Source organism: Mastomys coucha, unplaced genomic scaffold, assembly GCF_008632895.1.
Source record: "Mastomys coucha isolate ucsf_1 unplaced genomic scaffold, UCSF_Mcou_1 pScaffold11, whole genome shotgun sequence".
Lineage (NCBI taxonomy): Eukaryota > Metazoa > Chordata > Mammalia > Rodentia > Muridae > Mastomys > Mastomys coucha.
In genome coordinates, this window is record NW_022196893.1 from 5,355,653 (window position 1) to 5,378,375 (window position 22,723).

The following is a 22,723-nucleotide window of genomic DNA, read 5'->3' on the forward strand; positions in this document are numbered from 1 at the left end:
AAGGCATCCGGATGGAAGGCCAGGTGGATAGAACTGGTCAGTGCCTCTGAGGGTGGCTGCTGGACCAGAATAGGCGTCATTTAAGAGCAAGCTCCAAGGGCTGCATCATAGGATTCTGTGTCCAGACCACTCATCCTATGACAACCAAGCAGACCAGCCTATTGCAGGAGGGTAGCCAGGCCTAGAATACCTGCAACCCAGCTGTGTGGTCAGCAAGCTATGAGGCAGGGCTACAACAGGAAACAAGGCCCTGTACATGAAATCCTGACTGTGCAGAGCCAGGGAAACTGTCAGCCCCTGGGCCTCTGGGCATGGTCTCTGGCACAAGAGTCCATAGTATCTCTCCACCTTGACCTTTGCCCCTTAGGGCCAGGTCAAGGCTTTGGGGTCCTAGCAGCCTTTCTACAAAAAAGTAATTAGAGGCCCTCAGGAATCCTCTCAAAGTGGGGCAAGACGTAAGATTTGAGCAACACCTTATCCTTACTCTATACCTTGGCAGAGATAACCAAAGACAGGGCAAGGTGCCAGCATCCCAGGGCATGGAGGCTCTGACAGAGGACTTAAGACTGATTTTTATCTTGGGTAGTAAATTAGTTAGTAGCTTGGAAGACGCATGTGATACCCTAAGAAGCTCTCAGGAGGCAGGCACCCAGTGAATATTATTCATGGGGCTGATGGTCAGTGGAACTGGAGGAGATCAAGCACAAGGGGTGCCCAGTATTAGCCATTGGAAGCCATCCTTGGCCCTAGGACTCACCTACAGCTAGGAGCTTACCATCATCAGGGAGCAGGGGAGGGGTGTTGGTGGTGTACGCACGTTGAGGGCAGGACTCTAGATGGATCCACCTGGCCAGCACTGGGGTCCGAATTTGTGGGGGCACATGAGTAACCCTTAGAAGACTGGACATTCTGGGCATGGTCACTGCTGATCTAGGCACCCATGGGCTCTGGCCCACTCCTGCCTCTGCCCGGCAGGTGAACATGGTGATCGGAATCCTGGTGTTCAACAAGCTCGTGTCCAAGGACGGCATCACGGACAAGAAGCTGAAGGAGCGGGCAGGGTAGGCCCTGTGGCCCTGGCACCTTGCCCTTCTTGGATGGAAAGACCCAGAGCCCACCCACCATTAAGTCCCTAATCCTGCCTGACAATTCAGGTGTCCTGGAACAGGCTGGGAAACTGGAGCATAGAATACAAGGCTTTTTCTAGCTGGTTGATCTCTGCTTTGCTCTGTGCCTCAGTTTCCCTAACTGACCTGTGACAAGATGGGACCCTGTAGAGGCTCATTTTTTCAAAGAGAACATCCCCTACTGGACTCAGGCTGGTGGGAGGGCACCCCAGACCCAAGGCTGGGAGCGTCTCTTCCCTGTTCCCTGAATCCCACCACAAGAGGTCTTGCCTATCTGGTGCCTTTATCACTGGAGGATAGCTAGGGAGAGATGGGACAAGGTTCCTCCTGCACTACTCAGGCACCTGCTCTGTAGGTTGTCCTGGGAGTGAGGGATGACATGGAGGTCACTTCTGCCTCAGCTCAGGGACATTCAAGGGGTCACAGAAACTGGGGTGGTAGCCTTGCCCTGACCAGAGTTCTCCCTGTCCAGCCTTCTACATCCTGCAGCTGGTGTGCTGGTGTCTTTGTGGGGGTCCTACCCTGCCCTCCCCCCTGTGCCTGTCTTGCTTGGTGTCTTTCTCTGTCTCTCACTGTCTCTCTTTTTCTGGTTCCTCCTTTTCTGCCCAGTGACTTCCCTGGGTACCTGGTGAATTCTGGCCCTGGTTAGAGCTCTTGAGCGGGCTAGGGAGCTGTCAATGTGCTGAGAATACCTCTATAGCGGAGAGCTTGGGCCTGAGCCTCTAGCCTCAGCCTAGCTGTCCACCCCAGAATAGTGGGCCGACATCAGAGTCTGAGACCCAGACCACATGTGGGTTGAACTGTGGCTGAAGTTGGAGATGTGAAGGTCTCCCCCGACTCTCCAGCACTGGCCTGCTTGATTTGCTATCAGAATAGCCACAGGGCAAGCTTCCATGGCTAAATCCCCTCCTATCAGAGTAAACAGGGGTTTAGGAAATGGGAAAAACTGGGAGCTGGAATCAGACCCCAGCTATGCGTATCCTGGGCCAATGCCTAGATGAGGAGGCATCGTCTTCCCGCTGTGTGCATGCACACCCCCCTCACACATCCATGGGCATGCCTGGACAGGGCTGTCATACAGCTCAGCCTGTCTATTTCTGCTCTCCTGTGAGGGCAGCCCATGTGATAACATCTGCTGTGGCTATGTGGGAGGAGGAAGGAGAGCAAAGCCTCCTTCAGATCTTGCCGATCTGCACACTGAGACTGAGGCGCGCTGTCAGTCAGCAGATGCTGGCAGCCTGAAGTCCTGCCCATTTTACTCCCTGCCCTCAGCTTGGGTCCCTTAGATGCCTGAGAGCCTTGGGCTGCCATCTCTGCTCCTTGCCTCGCGTTTCCGAGGGAACCTGTTTGCTTTTGTTTCAGCCTTTGATTTCACTTGCAGTCAGCTGCCCGTGCCCCCCCTCGGGCGTGCCCTCACGTGTGCTGAATGCGGAGTCCTCTCTGCGGCCGAAGCCACCTCCGACGCCACCAGTAATGCCATGTTAGTGCCTTGCCGCCACCTTGGAGCAGCCCTGCACGGGCTCTGCTCCCTCCTGACTCACATTTATTTGTTTTTATGTTTTTCTTTCATTTCTTTCATTTCTGCAGTCCCCTCTGGGTTTCCAAGGCAGCCCTGGCCTCTACCCACCCTCTGCCTGCAGGCTTCTTTCCCAATTCAAGACCTGCTTGCTATGCAGCATATAAGATACTTGGGAGGCAAGGAATGGGGCAGCTAAGGTAGTAGAATGGGACTGATTCCACGGTCAGTTGGGGTGGGCCTGCACTGCCTCCTGCCACTCCCTGAGTCCCCCAACAATGCTAGCCCAGAGCTCAGCCCCCACCTCCATAAGACATGTGGATAGAGGCTGGAGTCATGCGAGTGTGTACATATATGAGTGTTTGGGGGGTATGAACCTGTTAGTGTTGCTCATGGGTAAGAGTGATTGGATGTGTATGTAGCATATATGTGCCAGTATGCACAGGGATGGTGCCTATGTGTGGGAGTGGGTATGTTTACAGTATGCAGCTGTGCAGAGAGGTTCCCATATGTGAGTGGGTGTGTGGTCAGTGTGCTGCACGTGGCAGTGAGAGTGACTGGTGTGTGCAGATTAAAAAAAAAAAAAGAGGAAAAAGTATGCAAGTGTGAACTTGTAAGCAAGTGAATGAATGGTAAGTCAGCGTGAATATGTGTGTGTTGGGTGTGTGTGCCTGCAAACATGTAACTGTAAGGATGTAACTACACATGGGCAATTGTGTATAGATGTATGTGTTATCCCCATGGGTATTTGTGTTGTGTGTCTGTATGGGTGCTCAGGAAGATGTGGCCATGGGAACAGGGTACTGAGCCCAAGGGGGTGTGGATCACCTGACTTGGTGTGACAACATAGCTGTGTTTTGGGTAGGTGAAGCTCAGCATAGAAGGTCCAACCAAAACCTCATCTTGTCCAGGCCCCTCCTTCAGGACATAGCAATAACAATAGCAGTGACCCCAAACATTAACCCTCTTGAGCAAACACTGGAACCCAGGACTCTTGGTACCTCAGGCTTTGTGCGTAAAAAGATGTGCATGGTTTAGGACTCATCCAAGTAGATCGGCCTGTTTCCATGCTGGGCCCACAAGGCTGTGGGGCCTGATGCCTGATTTTTGGACCAGCAGTCTTTCTGGGTAGAATGCAGATGAACTCAGGTCCAGCCTGAGCCAATCAGTTGAGGGTCAGGATTCCAAAGGTCAGGTAGCAGCTAGAGGTGGTGACACCCAGGCCTCCCTGGAGATCTTCTGCCTTGGAGTATCTGAATCTCTAGGGAACTTGTGGCTCCTTTTCCTCAGGGCTTCTGGGGAAATGATTTGGAAACTGGTGGCCTAGGGGAAATAGAGAAATGGCAGAGCTGATTTTGTGGGAAGCCAAGGGGTCTCTGCTGCTGGGAAGGTCTGTTCCTACACCAAACTCGGGTGACACGAGGAGTCAAGGTCCCAGATCAAAGAGTGCTTTGAAGGAGAGGGGAGATATCCCTGGGCCCGGTGCTATGGTAGAAACCAGTATAGAACTGAGAATGTGCTGGTGATGGGAAGTCATTTACTAGAGGGCCAGCCTGCCACTGTTCTGTTCTAGATTCAGGCACAGGGGAGCTCACAATAGGGTAGGGTCAGGGTGAAGCATTCTGACCTATGCAGCAGGGGAGAAGGAAGTGAAGTAGCTGGCTCTGTGCTGGGAGGCTCCACTCTACCCTCCACTTCAAAAATATGAGTGGTGTCAGCAGGGATCCAGTGGGGTTTTGTCCCTCATATGGGGTTCCCTCTAAGAAGGGGATGAGAATTGACTGGAAGTGAGGGCTATATGAGGTACAGTTTAAGAGTCCATACTTCAGGACATCACGGGAAGGGTGGGGTCATCGGATTGATTCCTGACTTGGGCCTGAGTTGGGGAAGGTGAGCAGACAGAGATCTGGGCAGGGCTAAGAGAGCCAGTCATGTATGCCCTGGCTACTGGTGGCTACTAAGTTCACCAAGTGGTAATAGCTGTGACTGCGGGCAAGAAGATCCCTGGGGTCAACGTAGCATGGCTTCAGAAGGCACAAAGGTAGGCCTGGAAGAGGTCATGATAAAGGGCTACTGTAGCCAGTCATATGGCCTCGGAAAAGGTGAGGACGGCTGTGTCCTTTGCAAAGCCAGTCTCTCCATAGGATCCCTGTCACAGCTGTACTCTCCAGTTTGGTGGGAGTTTGGGGGACCCCCTGCCTAACTGGACCTTCAGATCCTCTCTCCCATCAGCCCCACTGTCCTAGACCCCACTCTGTTCAGTCCCTTTCTCCTATCTGCTCCTTTGAGGGGACAGCATGATGATCCCCCCAAGAGAAGAGGGAGAAGTGACCTTGACTCCTGGCAATGACAGGGGCTACAGACAGGCCACAGTAGCTCCTGGAACCCCAGAGTGCAGGGGCTGGGACCAAGGCACAGTTCTCAAGCACTTACATGTCCCACAACCTTGAGGTAGCACCACTGTCCCCAACTGAGCTTGAGTAAAAGCTCCGTGGTAGGTGCAGGCCAGGTAATGATGGAGGGCTCAGGCTGCTAGGCTCCCTATGTCAGCCAGATGCTCCAAGAAGAGACTGAGGGTTGATGGCAGGGGTGGCTCACAGGTCGGGGCCACAGGAGAGCACTGAGGCCCAGGAGAGCAGCTGCAGCCTCGGAAGAGGAAGAACACCCTTCTGTCTGTTCTGTCTGTCTTGGTCTCTCCTTTGACCCTCTGGCCTTGTCCAACTGTCCACTGTCTGTCCTGTCTTTCCCTCACAGTTTCTCTCATTCTCTCAGTACTTTCCCTGACTCCTGTTCCCCACAGCGATCTTGCATTGCAGTTGGAGCCCTGGGTCTCTGGGTCCAGGGCTCAGGGCCTAGAAGATGGAATCATGGGCTGCTTTGCTCTGTGCATCTCTCATCCCAGTGTCCTTCCTGTCTGTCTCCCTCCCGTCAACCTCCTGTACAGGGTCCTAGTTCTCTCCCAAAGCACTCCTCTACTTTGCTGGGTCCCTTCCAAGCCCTCAGGCCTGGGGATGGGGGGAAGGGGGTGTCCTCAGGAGAGGTGGAGCGCCCATGGGGCCGCCCTGATGCCCTCCATCCCCAGGGCCTCCCTGTGGAGCTCCTGCGTGGTGCTACCGCTGCTGGCGCTGACCTGGATGTCTGCTGTGCTTGCTGTCACCGACCGCCGCTCCGCCCTCTTCCAGATCCTCTTCGCTGTCTTTGACTCGCTGGAGGGCTTTGTCATCGTGATGGTGCACTGCATTCTGCGCAGAGAGGTGGGCGTCCTGGGCCTGAGGTCCACCTGTGTCCCTCGTGGTGGACTCGTGCCCATCACATGGCCAGGGTTGCTGAGAATGGCCCCCTTTTAAAAAAATAGCTTATTTCCCCAGATACCCCATCATCTATGGGAGGTCTGCAGCTGACAGGGCGGAGTAAGAGAGCCAGTGCTAGATGCTTATAGCGTTTTTTTTCTGAACCTTTTGGGAGGTGAGACTATGAGGTTCCTATCTATGTCCTGATGGCCCCCAGCAGGAGGCAGTAGTGAGACCAGGTGGTTGTCCTGGCCTCAGAGAGGCTGCCCTGTGGATGGAAGTGCATCTTACCTCAATAGGCCAGCTTCTGCTCCAGACAGAGCCAGGACATAGCTAGGGCCTAGAGAGAGCCTGTTGCCTCCATTCTCTTCAGAACCTTCTAGAATGCTGCTGAGGGACTTGAAAAGCAGGAAGCTATGAGAGAACACAATCGACTGTAGCTGCAGGAACCAGGTTGGGGACCTCAAGTGACAGAAAAGACTGGGCCAGCAGGCAGTGAGGAGGGCAGATGCTACTGTTGTCTAGGGAGGCTCTGGAGGAGCACCCTGGAAAAGAGGGCTGCCTGAAGTTGCAAAAAATATTCCCACAACAAAGCCTACGCCCCCTTCCACATCCCTGTGCTAGTCAGGTGTAACTCAGCTGTGGGAAGCTACTGTGAGAAGCCTCCAAGCCCCATGGCAGCTCACAGGGAGAGAAGAGACTCCTGAGCCCACTGGCTCCGGCTATCTAGCCACTGAATCCACAATCCTCAATAGCCCCTCCATCAGGTGCCTCAGCTTTCAGCCCACAGGCAAGTGAAGTCTGTTCTCATGTTCTAAGGCCCCTGGTCTGCTCTGAAGTTACAATCCTGACCTGTCCTTCTCTCAGTGTTCTGCCTTCTAGGAGATGAGCAGTGGCCTGGGAGAAAGGAATGTGAACCTTGTAGAGAGAAGGCGCTTGAGCATTCCTAACTCCAGAACTGCAACTTCAGACCTAGGCCAGGGAGAGGGAGGTTTCTCCTGCCTAATATATAAGACAGGAAGGAAGATGGCGAGATCAGTTGGAAGGAGAGGCCTGCAGGACCAGCTGGCTCAAAGTAGGCACCCCAGGAAGGCAGCAGGACAGATGTCAGAAGAATAGCAGAACGTCCCACTAGGATCCGGCCCTAGGGCTCTGTCTAAAGCCTCATAGTCAAGAAGTTCAGATGTGGCCAGGTGGTGGTGGCACACGCCTATCCTAGCACTTGGGAGGCAGAGGCAGGCGAATTTCTGAGTTCGAGGCCAGCCTTGTCTACAAAGTGAGTTCTAGGACAGCCAGGGCTACACAGAGAAACCCTGTCTCGAAAACAAAACAACAACAACAACAACAAAAGAAGTTCATGTGTGACTAACAGCCCCATGTTGGGTAGGGTGAGCACCCAGAACCACCTTCAACCCTTGGATGCAGGCTATCTCCAGAGCCTGGATTTTAGGTAATATTTGCTCCTGTGTCCTTTCTCATGTTGATGATCCTGGGTAATTGGCCCCTTTCTCTCGGTTCTACTTGTCAAGATTTATGCTGGTCTTGTAGCTGGCCTTAGCCTTGCCTGTACAACCTACTTATGAGGACCAGGCTCATCACCTGCAGTCAGTAAAGGTTTTTAGGGTGCAGGCTGGCCCTGAAGCCAGGTGCCTGCTTCAGGTTTACATTCTCACAGTGGCCTCCAGCCAGTGGAGCCTGCAGCTCCTTCCCAGCATCAGGAGCTGCAAATGTCATCTTTACATACTCTCTCCTCCTCGCGCAAGGTGTGCTTCAAGGAGGCTTCTTGCAGAGGTACCAGGTGGGGCCATGGCTCCCTGTTGACATGCTTTCCCTCCTCCAGGTCCAGGATGCTGTGAAGTGCCGTGTGGTAGACCGACAAGAGGAGGGCAACGGGGACTCAGGGGGCTCCTTCCAGAATGGCCACGCCCAGCTCATGGTAGGACTGACTGCCTGGAGATACAAGCTGTCCCACCAGGGACCTCTAGGTCCTCCTTGTGCCCAGAGTTCTGCTGGGCCCTGGCAGCCCTATTAGATGAATTCTGATCTCAGTTTGCAATTGGAGAAACTGAGGCCAAGTTGAAATCCTTGGTCCAGGGTGTTGAGCTGGGAATGGCTATTGGTGAGTTGGGTGGGGGCATTCTTGCCTTCCTCAAAGTTGGCCCTTCCAGAGCTGTGCACAAGCCAACTGTGAGTTAACCCATGCAGACTGCTTCAACTATGGGATCTAGGCACAGTAGCCTCTGAGCAGAGCCCTGGGCTCTGCTGGCTGGCCAGCTTCCTGCCCCTCTGGCATCACCCATATGTTGTCCCAGGTGTCCAGCACCCCCCCGGGGTGAGGCACTGGGGAGCATCTCCAAGTGGTATCTACACAGGGCCAACCCTCTGGGCATCAGTGCCACCATCTAGAGGGAACAAGTGTCAGCTGGACAGGTACTTTGTCATTTGGGGACACTGTTTTCCCTCCTCTTGATGTTTCTCCTGGCCTGACCTCTGACCTCAGGGGACGATGGCCACCTCCCCAGCATCTTGGCTCCTGCATTTCAGGGAAAGACCTCCAGTTTGAGATTAAAGGCCAGACTGACTCCCCTGGAGCCCTGTGGCCTCTGGATGGGTCTTGTAGACCCAAGCTTCTAAGGTGGTCCTGGGTCACCACTCTGGCCTCCCCAGCTGCTGTCCTCAGAGATGCAGGGGGGACCATGTCTCTGCTCTAGGGGAGGCTGGTGCTGGCCCAGGTCTGTGTCTGTCCCCTGCTGTCTGTCTTGGATGGAATGGCAGAGGCTCTGGAAGCCCTGGCAGCTGCATGGCTTTGGGGGAGCATGGCCAGAGGGGCAGAGGCCGGCTGCTCCATGATGCCTTGGAGGGAGAGCATGCATGGTTGATCGCACACACACACAGGCAGTTACAAACACATGCATGGAGAAACGTGTGTATGCCCCTTCACATAAGTGCATAGAAGTCAACTCTGGCTCAACTATGAGTCATACAGTCCTCCTCTCAACATATGTGTTCTTGCTCACACAGTATGCTCCTCTGCATTCGCCAAGGCAGATGCACCACAAGCACACAGACACACAGCACACACATGCATGTGAATGCTGACAGACACACCCATGCTTGCCCAGACAAGCATACAGATGCATGGCCACACTGTGTGGCCCATAGCCTAATAATTTGGGCTGGGGTTCTTGGTGACAATATCAGCATATTTGTGACCTCTGAGGTGTGGGTGTGGCTTTGGTGGCCCCGTTCCTACCACCCTGCAGCTCGCAGCACTGCCTGCTACCAGCCCCTGCCCTCATCTCGTCCTCGGTCTCTGTCTTGCAGACCGACTTTGAGAAGGATGTGGATCTGGCCTGTAGATCAGGTGAGCGCCTGACAGGTGAGAGCCATGGTGGCCAGTCGGCCCTTCTGCTTCTTTCTTTACTCCTAGCATCTGTGTGCTTTTCCTGTCCCCATCCCACACCTACTGCCACATGGCCCAGCCTGGGCCCCTCCTTCTCAAGAGCTTCAGGAGGCCTGTGGGTGTGACTGAGGGAGCCCCAGAAAGCTGTTGTGGAGCTGGGCTGGGACCATCTTTGGTTTCCCTTCATGTGTCTGTCTCTCCCTTCTCCTCTCATAGGGCAGAGCAGATGAGCCAGCTCTGTGTGGAACCCAGCCCCTCCTCTGCCTGTACACTCACTGTCACCCGCCTCCTGCCTGCCCTCCCCACAAGCACCCATGTTCTGTGTTGTCTTTGTTTCTTTGTTGTTAAACTGGGGTAGGGTAGGGGGCGGAGTGCGCTGTGAGAATGAAAGACCTCTGTGGAAGCAGGAAGAACCCAAGGGGAAGGAAGTGCTCCTGGCGCTCTGCTAATGCTGAGCTTCCTGAAAGCACAGTCAAGAAGGGACTCAGTGCCTCCCCCATGTTTCCGACGTCAAGTCATGGCATCTGTGAACCAGGGGCTAGGGCAATAGTCCACAGTCTCTGGCTGTGGAGGGGTCATCTGGCATTGTGCCATCTGGTTCCCAAGTGGGTGAATGTCAGCCGCCTCCTGGGTGAGACTCCTGGAGGAGGTGACTTTGGCGTGGGGCAGAAGAATCCTTTCTTAGTCTTCAGAGATCCAGCTCCACAGCCTACCCAAGAGATGGCCCGGGTACCACGAGGGTTGGGTGCTGACCCAGCCATAGTGGTGTGCTCGGGGCTCCCTATGCCCGGCTGTGCCTCGTGATGCTATGGGCTGAATGTGGCTGGTGGGCGCAGGCTGGGTGTCTGTGCATAGATGTCCATGGTGGGGCAGTGTTCCTCCTGGGGGTATCATGGGCTGAGCTCTGTGCAGGCAAAGGAGGTCCTTGAGATGGTGTTGACCCTTGGAGAGGCGCATACAAATTGATAGGAAAGAGGGCTAGTTCACTGCTGGAGTACTAGGGAAGGGCTGGAGGAGGGCATGCTGGGTGACTTAGTCACTATTGCTGTGAGGACACCATGATCCAGGCAGCTCTTATAGAAGAAAGCATTTAGCTTGGGGCTTGCTTAGAGTTTCAGAGTTTTAGTTCATCATCATGGTGGGGAGCATTGTGGCATGCAAGCAGGCACTGGGGCAGTAGCTGAGAGCTACACTGTGGTCCACAGGTCCAGACACCGGGCCTGAAATGGGCTTTGAAACCTCAGAGCCCATCCCTAGTGAAGCACTTCCACCAACAAGATCATGCCTCCTAATCCTTTTCAAATAACACCACTCCCTGAAGACTAAGAATTCAAATATATTAGCCTATGGGGGTCATTCATATTCAAACTGCCACACTGGGTGATGGTATGGAAGAGTCAAATGTTGTCACTGGAGATGAGCAGGGAAGGTGAGGGACCTTTGACCTGGGAAGCTAGGTCACCATGTGGGTGACCATAGTTGATAAGATGGCAAGAGATGCTGGTGGGACCCAAGGCTAGGTGGGCTAGGTGTGACCAGAACTGGCAGTATGCAGACCTGGGCCAGACTTCCTAAGAAGGGAGTATGACTCTGCTCTGGAGAGGGCACCCAGGAAGGGCAGTGTGGGCGGCTGCCTTGGGTGAGAACTAATCCCGTACTCTACTAGCCAATGGGGCTGGGTTGATGGGCAAGTGACAGTTTGGTGAGCTGGGGTCGAGGCCAGATGCCTGATGGGACACAAGAGAGGTGGCAGGGTGGACACTTCAGGAAAAGGGTCTTTATGAAGGCACGAGGGAAGTAGAGGCAGGAGAGCCCTTCAGAGGGATTGGCCTCCTGTGCTAGGTCTCATGGTCCTTGGAGCTGATGTGCCTATGCCAAGCACATCCTCCCTCCCCTCCTGCAAGGGCTTATGTGCTGGAGAAGTCCTGGAGGGGAGTGGGGTAGGGAGCTCAGGGGCTGTTCTTTCTGCCTGGAACTCCCTCCCTCTGTGCTTTCCAGCAGAGGGCGCCCTCGCCTGCCTTTTGGAATCGCCATGTTGGGGCTTTGTACGAGTGACAATCTGGTTGTCCTGGGAGGCGGACAGAAGCCCCTGTGGGCCACCCTCATTAGAAAGCGAAGGAGCTTCAGCTGCCCAAGTGCCCTATGAGTCTGGAGCGGATGTCGGGGCTTCTGTGGGTGGAGCCCAGGGTGGCAGCAGTGTTGGCAAGGGTGAGCCCCTGCTGCTGCGGACCCTCCTTACCACTCTGATCCCTTTCCCTATCTGCTGTCTTTCCCGATGCTCCCCATTAGTGCTGAACAAAGATATTGCAGCCTGCCGCACAGCAACTATCACAGGTACCTTCAAGCGACCCTCACTGCCTGAAGAGGAGAAGATGAAGCTGGCCAAGGGCCCACCCCCCACCTTCAACAGCCTGCCAGCTAACGTGTCCAAGCTGCACCTGCACGGTTCACCCCGCTACCCCGGTGGGCCACTGCCTGACTTCCCTAATCACTCACTCACCCTCAAAAAGGACAAGGCCCCCAAGTCCTCTTTTATCGGTGATGGGGACATCTTTAAGAAACTGGACTCCGAGCTGAGCCGGGCCCAGGAGAAGGCTCTGGACACGAGCTACGTGATCCTGCCCACGGCCACGGCCACACTCCGGCCCAAACCCAAGGAGGAACCCAAATACAGCATCAACATTGACCAGATGCCCCAAACCCGCCTCATCCACCTTAGCATGGCGCCTGACGCCAGCTTCCCTACCCGAAGCCCACCTACCCGTGAGCCCCCAGGTGGTGCACCCCCTGAGGTGCCCCCTGTCCAGCCCCCACCACCACCACCTCCACCACCCCCTCCACCCCAGCAGCCCATACCCCCGCCACCCCCCCTGGAGCCTGCACCTCCCAGCCTGGGAGACACGGGGGAGCCTACGGCCCACCCGGGACCCAGTTCAGGTGCTGGGACCAAGAATGAGAATGTGGCCACCCTGTCAGTGAGCTCCCTGGAGGTGAGGATGGGTTAGAGGTAGAGATGGGTGGGCCCCCAGCCAAGGGCTGGTACTTCCTTGCTCTGTAGGCTCTGGGTATGTCAGAAGTGGGTAGGGCTGGCCCAGGTACAGGATCTTTGTGCAGTCTAGCCCATTTCATGGTAGCACACAGCAGTCTGTGGTTAGCCTAGTGCTTGTACTCTCCTGTTACCTTGTTCAGCCTTTAGGACAAAGGGCAGAGGCAAGATGGCACCCTTAGGGAGCCCCTCCCCCATGCTAGGATGTGCCACCATCCAGCCTTCTACCTCTTAGGTGCAGCCAGCACCAAGTTCACTGTTGGGGGTCCAACCATGTGACCTGTGTGGCCTGGCTGAGCTGGACGCTGCAGAGGGACAGCAAGGGCAAACGGGCCTGGAGCAGAGATGGGAGTCCTCACTGCTCACAGAGACCCCATCCTCATTTCACCATTGTCAAGGGTTTCCCTTGAGTCTCAGCAGCCTCTCCAAACCCAGAGCTGGGGCTAGTCCCTAGGGAACCTGGGTACTTGATGCGTCCTTAGCATTTTCCCTTGAAGGCAGGCTGGTGTTTTCCCCAGTTGTCAGACCAGAAGACCTGGACTTGTGGTCTAGGCAGTTTTAGGGAACACATTGCCCATGCACACAACCCCTTTCCCCTGCAGCGGCGGAAATCACGGTATGCAGAACTGGACTTTGAGGTAAGTGCGAGCCCCTCTCTCTGGACAGACAGGCTGGGCACTTGGGCCTTCAGCAGTGGGACCTGGGGAGGGGCTCGAGCCAAGGGCCAACAGCAGATGGGACAAAGGGGTGGCTGTGGATGCCCATCCTGGCTCAGGACTCGTCGCCCCAACCCACAGAAGATCATGCACACACGGAAGCGACACCAGGACATGTTCCAGGACCTGAACCGGAAGCTGCAGCATGCGGCTGAGAAGGAGAAGGAGGTGCCAGGCGTAGACAGCAAGGTCAGAAGCATGTACTCTGCTCCAGCCACCATGGGCTTCTGCCCACTTTCTCCACACCCTCACTCCCTGGATTCTTTGGTTGGCCTTTCCCTGTTCTATCTGTCCCTTCTCAGATGTGCAAAGGGCAGGGCAGGAGGATCCTGAGCCTGGCTCTGTCTGGCAGATCCCAGACTCCTTCCCCACAGCGCTGATCCCATCATGGGAACTGCAGCTCCTGCCAGGACTCAGGCTGTGGGATTCGTGGGTTGCTGCTCTCTCTGGGAATCCCTTCCTAAGAGCCCTTCTCTCTCTTCTTCCTCCTTGCCCATTCGCCTCTGTCCTGCCTACACCGCGGGCCTTGAGTAGCCAGAGAAGCAGCAGACTCCCAACAAGAGGGCCTGGGAGAGCCTCCGAAAGCCCCATGGGACACCCGCCTGGGTAAAGAAGGAGCTGGAGCCACTGCCCCCATCTCCACTGGAACTGCGGAGTGTGGAGTGGGAGAAGGCGGGTGCCACCATCCCACTGGTTGGCCAGGACATCATTGACCTCCAGACCGAGGTCTGAGCGGGCGGGCCGTGGCCCCACACCGGGCCAGGAGGTGGGATGCTGCTCTGCCCGCTCCGCCATAGGACGGGCACAGATGCGCTCGCGGTGGCGGGCCGGGTCCAGCCCCGGCCTCAGGGCGCTCAGAGGCGGCCAGGCAGAGAGCCCGCGGTGCTGGGACCAGAGCCAGAAACAGGACAGGAGGTGGCATGGCCGGCGGCCACAGGGATCCAGAGGCCAGATGGTGCCTCAGACTCTGCCCTCCTTGGGCAAGCCCGGGCAGGCAGGCGAGCGGCTGTGGACATGGACGGGCCTGGTGTGGCCAGCGTCCCCAGGATGCCCACCTCAGCCACCACTGCAGAGGACTGCCTGCGGCCCACCAGCCTGGCTCCGATTTTTAGACACCCCTACCCCTTGGGAAGCAGCCAGACCCCCCACTCCCTTCCAGGACCCTGGGCCCCTTCCAGACCCAGGCAGAGCATGGTCCTGACCCAGACCCCCCGGGGCAGGACTGAGACCACTCTGGAAAGAAGTGGGGTGGGGAATCTATTTTTTCTCTCCTTTTCTTTTCTTCAATAAAAAGAATTAAAAACCCAGATTTGTAGTCTTTTTAATATTTTATTTTATTTTATTTTATTTTATTTTATTTTATTTTATTTTATTTTATTTTATTTTATTTTTCTGTAGCAGCCGGGCTCCACTTCAGTGGTAGGTAGACAGCTCCTGTCCTATCCTGCCCTAAGTGCCTGCCCTCCACATGGTCTTCTGAGGCTGGACTTAATTTGACTCCCTGGCCCCCTGAGTCACGTGGGAAGGACAGAGTTAACAATTTTAAACAGGTAGCAACTTCAAAACAACTTGAAAATAGTGAAAGAAAAGAAACGGAATGTGGGTCGTAGCTGGGTTCTAGGGTCCTCCGCCCACCTGCAGCCCCCCGAGCCCATCTTGGATAGGCCTGCCCCACTGTTTTGTAGGGCCCAGTACTGACTCCCTTTGTCTTGTCCGCAGCCCATGGTGGTCCTATCCGTGGTGTAAACTTGGGAGGGAAATGTGAGCCTGGTCAGATTTACCAAACCAACCAGATGCCATCCCAGCTTCAGTGTTCTTGCATTTCCCTGAGCTTCCAGCAGAGGGCAGCCTTACCCACTCAAGGAATCTGGCTGGGAAGCTAGGAAGTCCTTCCTTTCCTGATCCCTGGGACTGCACAAACCTGGACCTCTGAAGACAGAACACTTCAGACCTTGATGGGAACTAGAATCCAGATGCAGACCATTGGTCCTGAGGGACACGTGGAGCCCCCGAGAACCCCAACAAAGTGCTAAGAGATAGAAAAGGAGTCTAGCCCCATATAGGTGCCTTTTATACCCTCACCTGAATCTTCTCCCTTCATTTTTTCACCCTGCCTTTGACACCCCAGCATCCTCTTTAGCGGCAGAGCCAGGATAGGGTAGTGCTTGTTGGTATAGCGACCACAATGAGCTCAGGTAACTGTGATGGCCATGTACACCCCCAGGTGCACAAACACAGGTGGTTGAATGCTAAGCGAGGAGGGACAAGTTCACAGATGGCCAAAGAAGGGCACGTAGAGTCCAGGATAGACCCCTAGCTACAGACCACAAACAACAAAGCAAAAACCCTGCCAATGCATGGCTAATGTGAACTGTGTATGCACCGGTGCATATGTTCTGCAGTGGAAGGCTTCTAAGCTTTATCACAGCACCTCCTGAAGTGAGATATCACTGTTGTTATGCACTGCAGTCTGTGCTCAAAGGCCCTACCTTCCAGGACTGGAGAGCTTCCTATGAGTTGAGTGGCCAGAGACTCTTCCACACCCCTGGCTATTATAGAATGAAAGAAGCTAAGAGAGCCTATTGGTACAGGTAGAGAAAGCCCTATTCAGGCAGCATGTGAATGTGGGCCAGGCAGGTCTGGGTCTTGAGGGTTGAACCCTGCTCAGACTTACCACTGTCCTCATACTGTCCTCATGCAGGGACTAAGCATCCGTAACCAGCTCCGTAACCTCCCTGTTCCTGTCCGTCCTCACCACCTGCAACACAACACAGAGCAGCATAGAGCACCCTAGCCCCTCACACCTGCTATAAGAAGGGATAGACTCAACGGCTGGAGTCAAAGCTATGCCAAAATGCAGTGTGTGTTCAGAGGCAGCTCTCCCTGCCAACGCCCACTGCAGGCCCTCCCTCTGGAGAAATATTTGTGCTAGGAGTCCTGGCTCCTCTTCCTCCTTCTAGAGAGACTCACAATGGAAATTTATACCTACTTTTTTTGCATGGGAAGCTGGTCGGCAAAGGCTGTCCTTCATCAGCACCCTGAGCCTTGCTCCAGCCGGCCCCACTCCAGCATGCTCCATTAACATTCCAAAGGGGAGTCCATACCGAGTATCGTCTTGGCCCAGAACCCTTGTGGGCACAGGAGCCTTTCCATGGATCGCTTTCAGGTCTCTTTGTTCTGCCTCAGCCTTTCAGAGTGCTGTGCTCCTAACGCCTGGCAAGCAGGGTCCTGAGCTTATCTGCCTCAGTTAGGGTTTTACTGCTGTGAACAGACACTATGACCAAAGCCACTCTCATAGGAATAACATTTAATTGAGGTTGCTTACAGATTCAGAGGTTCAGTCCATTATCACCAAGTCGGGAACATGGCAGCATCCAGGCAGACATGGTATAAGAGGCGCCTGAGAGTTCTACATCTTCATCTGGAGACTGCTAGCAGAAGACTGGTTTCCTGGCAGCTAGGATGAGGATCTTGAACCTCACACCCACAGGGACACACCTACTCCAACAGGGCCACACTTTCTATTAGTGCCACTCCCTGGGCCGAGCATATACAAACTATCACACTGTCTATATGAAGAACCAGACTCAGGGTGACTAGAGGATGCTGCTGGCATGCTACAGGTCAGGAAGGGCTTTGCCTGAAACTCAACTCTCAAGGCACCAGCTCCCGGATGCTCCCCCAGTGGGTGTCTTTCCTGAGGGCACCAACACCATCCTTAGGTGCTGCTACTACCATAAGGCACTCTTTTCCTTTGGCACCTCAGATGGCTGGGCCTCTAGAGAGATCCTCCTGGGCCCTCCTTTGTGTGACTTGGTTGTCCTAGCCTCTCAGTACCCGGGCCGCCAGTTTTAGCAACCTGTCACAAGTGAGCCTGAGAGTACTCTCTGCTATCCTCCACCTGCCATCATTAGAACCTTAGGAGATGTGGGACTTGGAATAATGGTGGTCACCATTATGACTGGAACAGTGTTGGGGCAGGTAAAGTTGGGGGTGAAAGTTTGGTTTATAGACATAGAACTGGAGATTTTACTGGTGATGAAGGTGAGGGATACTGATTGTGATAGTGATGATGGTGTTAGTGATGGTGATAGTAATGATGGTGATAATGATGTAGTAAGGTTAACAATAATAACAATGGTGATGTCACGATGATGGTGGTGGTGATGTCAGTGAGGTGATGTAGTAATGGTGAGGCTGGTGATGATGGTGCTGGTGCTGGTGATGGACATGATGGTAAGGCTGATAACAGCAATAGTGAAACATCAACAAATAGTCACATGCTCATGGTAGTGGTGCTAGTGCGGTGAGGGTGGTGGGGATGGGGGTCATGGTTGTGACTGACGTTTGTCCTGGTGGTGTCAAAGACAGCAGTGGCTACTGTGACCTCTGTGGACAGTAGTGGTGCTGATGGAATTAGAACCTGGATCTTACAGTGCACTGGTTCCTGGCTCCTATGGACTGGGGAATGTAAAGGAAGGACACATGAGGACAATGAGTTTCTGCGTCAACTGGGGTACAGCCAGCAGCAGCAGCTGCCAGCAAGCACTGCGTTCTTATCAACACCCACACCCCTACAATCCGGAGGATGCCCCTCCTTACCTGCTTCTGTCTGTTCATTCCCACCTGTGACTAATGCAAACACTGCCGAGAGGGGCCTCGGTGATGCTCTAGCCCTTCCCATAATGCCTTGCCTCTAGGCAAACTGGAAACCTCTGTGGCAAAGCTCTACAGTGACTTCTCTCCCACTTCCTGGACCCAACATTGCAAAAAAAAGACTTACTAAGAGCAAGCCCTTTGCATTTAACCTGTCTGCCTTGCGCTCCATCACATGAGGGATCCTGTTACCCAGGAAAATTCTACCCTTTGGTTTTCTCCCTTACCCCACTCTCCTCCCCGGGCCCCACTTCCCATGGGCTGGCCCCAGATGGGAGCAAATATACAAGATGACACTGGCTCTAGGACTTGTTCCAGAATCTTCTGCTAGGTAGAATTTCCCTTCTTCAGCCTACTCTCACCTCCCTTTGATGGCTGTGTTGGAGGTTGAGGGCTGAAGAGATGCCAGCTCCCCGTGGCTTCCTAAATGCCCATGAGGCTATGGGGCAGCTGATGAATCACCCAAAGAGCCCAGAAACTGTCATTCCCACACAGGCTCAACCACCCCTTGGCTTTTGGTATGGGCAGAGGTGGCCAGTTAATCCTCTTAGGTGTAAAGTTCTGTGGTCCTGGTTTGCTCAGTCCTCTGATCTGTCTAGTGCCTCAGTCCTGAGGAGCCAGCCTCCTGAGGAGGAGTCAAGGTGGAGACATCTCAGGCTTGGCTTCACAGCACCTGTGCATAAGGATTTGAGCTGGGTGTATGTAGAGCAGCACCGGTAGGGGTGGTCTCTCCTGCCTCACTGGCCACCCAGGGATGACCAGGTAAACAAGATCAAGTCTACCCTTCACCGTGTCTCCCATTCCCCCCTCTGGGTCTAAAGTCCTCTCCTGGGGCCACAAGTCCCTAAGGACTCCCAGGTCCCTGGATTTCTAACACAAAGCTTCTTGGGTAGTCGAGAAGCTTCGGGCTCCCCTTTGTCAGGGCCTAAAAATAACCAGGCAGGAGGAACTCTGAGTAGTTAGCAAATGTGCCAGCCAGCACCCCACGCAGCGGAAGCACCTCCAAATAAGGCCTAGACAAAGCAGAAGACAGCACGCAAGCTCATCAGCACTGACGTGGATTCCAGAACCTTCCCTCCCTGCACCCCCAGAGTCTCTCCCAGAGCCCGTGTGACTCAGGGACCTGGGGGTCTGGTTTGTTCATGGTCCCCAAGAGCTTACTGGGCAATTCATCAAAGCAGTCTGCTCTTGGGTCCTGGAACTTGTAAGGTCAGTTTGGGGACTTTAGAAGCCTCTAGCTGGAGTCCTGAACTTAGTAGTCTAGACTCTTAGGACAGTCAGTCACCCTGCTTCAGTGACATTGTGTGAGCCCACACACATCTCAAGGGGGTCTGGGAACTTCCCCTAACCATCACTATGGACTCACTAGGAAATAGGACCAGATGGGTATAAGGAGGCTGACATGGGGTGGGACAGTGACACACAGCTGTCCTCAAGCAGAGGAGGTGTTGCTGGGTTCCTTATGGCTTCCTGGGAACACCATATGTACTTCATTCAAGGATGGGGGAGGCTAGAGGCAGGCACCCCATGAACATCCTCCTGTTCTCTCTCTCCCTGGAGTCGCTGGCAGGAATATGGAGCTGCAAGCCAGGAGGACTCTGTGGCTAAGCCTAATTGAGTTCACAATGAACATAGATCTGGGGGCCTCTCCTCACTGGCTAGCACCTGCCACCCCACCTGCCCTCCATAGTAGCTGGTGCAATCCAGGTCCAGCTGAGGGTCAAGGATTCTCTCAGAGGCTCCTCTGCTAGTCTTTCCATAGAACAAAATCAACTCCCAATGGACAAAGACCAGAATGGGAGAAAGGGAGGGTAGACATGGGCAGGGGTGAGTAAGAAGGAATGAATTGGGCAGGGGTGAATAGGGGTGAGTGAATCAACCAAAGGGGCGTGACTCTTTCTTCATATGCCATGACTTGCTCTCAGTCCTTCCACATCTGCAACAAACACCTAGCCCAGACTTTGCTAAGACCTCTCTCTCTCAGCGGCCTGGCATGGCCTGGCCCCACCCGGTGCTCACCCCTGGTCTATCTAAACTCTAAACTCCTCAAATGCCTCCTAGCAGGCTGATTCTCAAGGTGTGGACCTTGAGCCAAACACACAGAAAGATGTGCTCAAAGGAAGCTCTTGACAGCATAGCGGCTGAGAGGGACCCTGGAGCACAGGACACTCAGGCACATCCCAAGAGTGGCTCCTGGTGGAGACTCTCAAGAAGGGGTCAACGAGGACTGAGTCTTCCCGTGCCTGCCATCTTGTACTGAACTAAATGGAGGGACAGTAAGGGCAGATATTTGTAAGACCTTCCAACACCACAAAGGGAGGACCATTTCCCTTGTTCTACTTTGTAGAAGAGGAAACTAAGGGGACCCCCAGCAAAGGTGGAGTTAAGCCAGTGGGGTGCGGGCAGATTCTGAGCTGCTCTACTCTTCTGGCCCCAAAGCGCGGTGCTGATCCAGGCCTGGGCTCTTCATGGACTGGCTAATATGAAGTGTGTCTGGTCAGGCAGCTCAACACAGGGTCAGGCACGAGAACGTCGTTCACATCTCAGCAATCCAGCTGTCCCACTTCCTGCTTCTTCTGGGTTCTGATCCCTCCTGACCACCCATCCCAGAATCCCCACTGGACCCTTCACCCAAGGCTGTCCCCACCCCACACTCTTCCACTCCATCCCTTAACCAAATCCTTCTCAGCAACTAATTACAGCTTTGTGCTGGCTTTGGGGGCTTTGGGTGTTTTTTTGTTTGTTTGTTTGTTTTTAAGTCACTTAGTTCATGTGATGTCTTTGGGAATCTACCTCAGTCACATTGCCTGGCAGGGCTCATAATAACCTCCCATTACTCTCAGAACTGCTGACATGTCTGGTCCCTCTTGCCAGCCCCCTCAACATGGGAACTGTGCTTTCTCTGGGTCACCTTGCTTAGGAAGCAGCTGCGTGCCCTCTGGGTCCCTGTGCTAATCCTCGCTTGTCACTTCCTTCTTTGCCTGAGCGAGGTAGTGAACACAGACAACCAGCTCAAGTTGGATCCCTCCCACATAAGCTGTTAGCCTCTCTGAGTGTCTAATATAAGCAGCTTAGGCCACCAGCTCCTCTCAACATGTCACTTGAGTTCCATCCTACAGGTTCCCGTACACATTATTTTTATCATTCAGTTGTAATTATTCTTCTAATTTTATCAAGAGTACGTCCTTGGGTAGACAAGTTCTTTTATACACGTTTTAAGAATTCTAAACTGTAGGGTTTTGAAAACAAATTTATCAATTGATGATTTCTTTTTTTTTTTTTCCTGACAGGATGTTTCTTCTTATGTACCCCAGGCTAGTCTGGACCTCTAGGTCATCCTCTCACCCCTCTCAAGTGCTGGGATCAGAGGCGTACACACCCACTTGTGAGTCCTGATTTAACTATCATGCCGGTGGAATGTGGTCTATATGACAAATGCTCTGTTGCATAAGATGTGACCGTTCTCATGAATATTCAATACACATTTTCTCAACCCAGAGTAGAGTCACCGCTGTGTTCAGGAAGTCAAGATGGTCAATTTTATGGCTCAATCTATACTTCTGTGAAGTATTAAGATCCGGTTCCTGTCTTTGCTTTTCACACACACACACACACACACACACACACACACACACACACACACACACTCAGCTCCTGGGACTTGCGGAGTCTTGGGGCTGATGAGTGTCCTTGGTAGGCTAATGCGAAGGTTGCTAGCTGGGAGCTCTTCCACAGCCTGAGGAAGAGGTTGCTCCCAGGAAAGCCCACCAGCAAGACTAGGGAGTGGAGACTGCCAGTCTCCTGAGACATCCAGGAAGGGGAAAGAACTAACAGCGATGGTTAAATTAACCACTGGTAGCCAAACAATTATTTGGGATGGGTGGTTTTAGAGTCTGTGGTTCAAGATGAAGGTGTGGGTGGGACTGGCTTCCCCTGAGGCCTCTCTTCTTGGCTTATGGATGGCTAATCTTCTTCTGCTGCTCTGGGGGATGATTATTAGCCATGCCTAGATACTGTCACCCCCATGAAACTCCTAAAGGGCAGAAGTCAGGAGACTTCCAAGTAAGTACGGCACCTAAGAAGGGATTACATGCCAGAGATGGGGGATGGGAGCCAGGTTCTCAGAAGCCCCAGAGGACTGTCTACAGCTGGGCATCTTGGGGGATGGTGCCCTCAGCCTGTGGGGTCTGACACTTTGTCCAGGTGCAAGGTGTGGGAGGGAATTGAAATGAAGGGCACCCAGTTACTAAGGACACAGCCTGTGCTCCTCTCTGGTGGCGGAAGTGACTAGTCAGCCAGGAGACTCTTTCCTGCTGTTTTTCTCATAACCTTTTGGGAGTTTTGTATCTACTCAACCATTCAGTGACTGCAAAAGACATATGGAAAATTCCCTCTGTCGTAGTGGAAAATTCCCTGCAGTCCTGTCAAAGACTGCTCTGTGTGTTTTGAGGAATGTAAGGATCCAAGCTGTGTCAAAGAGTGACAAAGAGGCACACACACACACACACACACACACACACAAACCCCACTCCCAACAGCACAAGGATCTCAGAACCTTGCTCTGGTCCCTGACTGAGGCCAGGAACTCTATCTGCTGTTTCAGTCCTGTTTTTGATAACTCTGCAAGTGGGACACTGTTGTCTTATTTCTATAGGCAGTGTGGGCTTCTTCTGGGGTCACTGTCTAAGATTCCAAGCTGGTCTCATGAGACATAAGCTTTCGAGCCTACAGTGAGTGGTTGTTAGGTTGTTATTGATCTCTCTTCCTCCCTGCCTCCCCCTCCCTCTGCCCCTCTCTCCCCCTCCCTCTCTCCTTCCCTCTCCCTTCTATCCTTCCCTCCCTCCCTTAGTCTGTCTCTCTGCTGTTAAAGACTGAGTCAACTCACATCCACCCACTGACACCTTCTACTACTGACCTTTGAGAAACCCCAGGCTTTCCTTGTGACCCTACAGCCCTGACCAAGCCTGTA

At 53.8% G+C, this 22,723-nt stretch overlaps 1 protein-coding gene across 9 annotated transcripts in view; it reads left to right on the forward strand.

Moving 5' to 3' along the window:
- The window catches only part of Adgrb1 (adhesion G protein-coupled receptor B1), a 71,160-nt gene extending 56,755 nt beyond the window's left edge, over nt 1-14,405 (forward strand). For 4 of the 9 annotated variants that reach the window (XM_031345910.1, XM_031345919.1, XM_031345926.1 and 1 more), the window contains 9 exons: nt 976-1,061; nt 2,509-2,607; nt 5,726-5,897; nt 7,774-7,869; nt 9,258-9,312; nt 11,626-12,326; nt 12,985-13,020; nt 13,180-13,287; nt 13,633-14,405. In XM_031345910.1, the coding sequence (XP_031201770.1) occupies nt 976-1,061; nt 2,509-2,607; nt 5,726-5,897; nt 7,774-7,869; nt 9,258-9,312; nt 11,626-12,326; nt 12,985-13,020; nt 13,180-13,287; nt 13,633-13,830 (1,551 nt within the window). In that variant the 3' untranslated portion in view covers nt 13,831-14,405. The remainder of the gene's footprint in view (nt 1-975; nt 1,062-2,508; nt 2,608-5,725; nt 5,898-7,773; nt 7,870-9,257; nt 9,313-11,625; nt 12,327-12,984; nt 13,021-13,179; nt 13,288-13,632) is intronic. The other 5 variants (XM_031345933.1, XM_031345979.1, XM_031345952.1 and 2 more) reach the window with 3 other exon arrangements.
- The last annotated feature ends 8,318 nt before the right edge of the window (nt 14,406-22,723 follow it).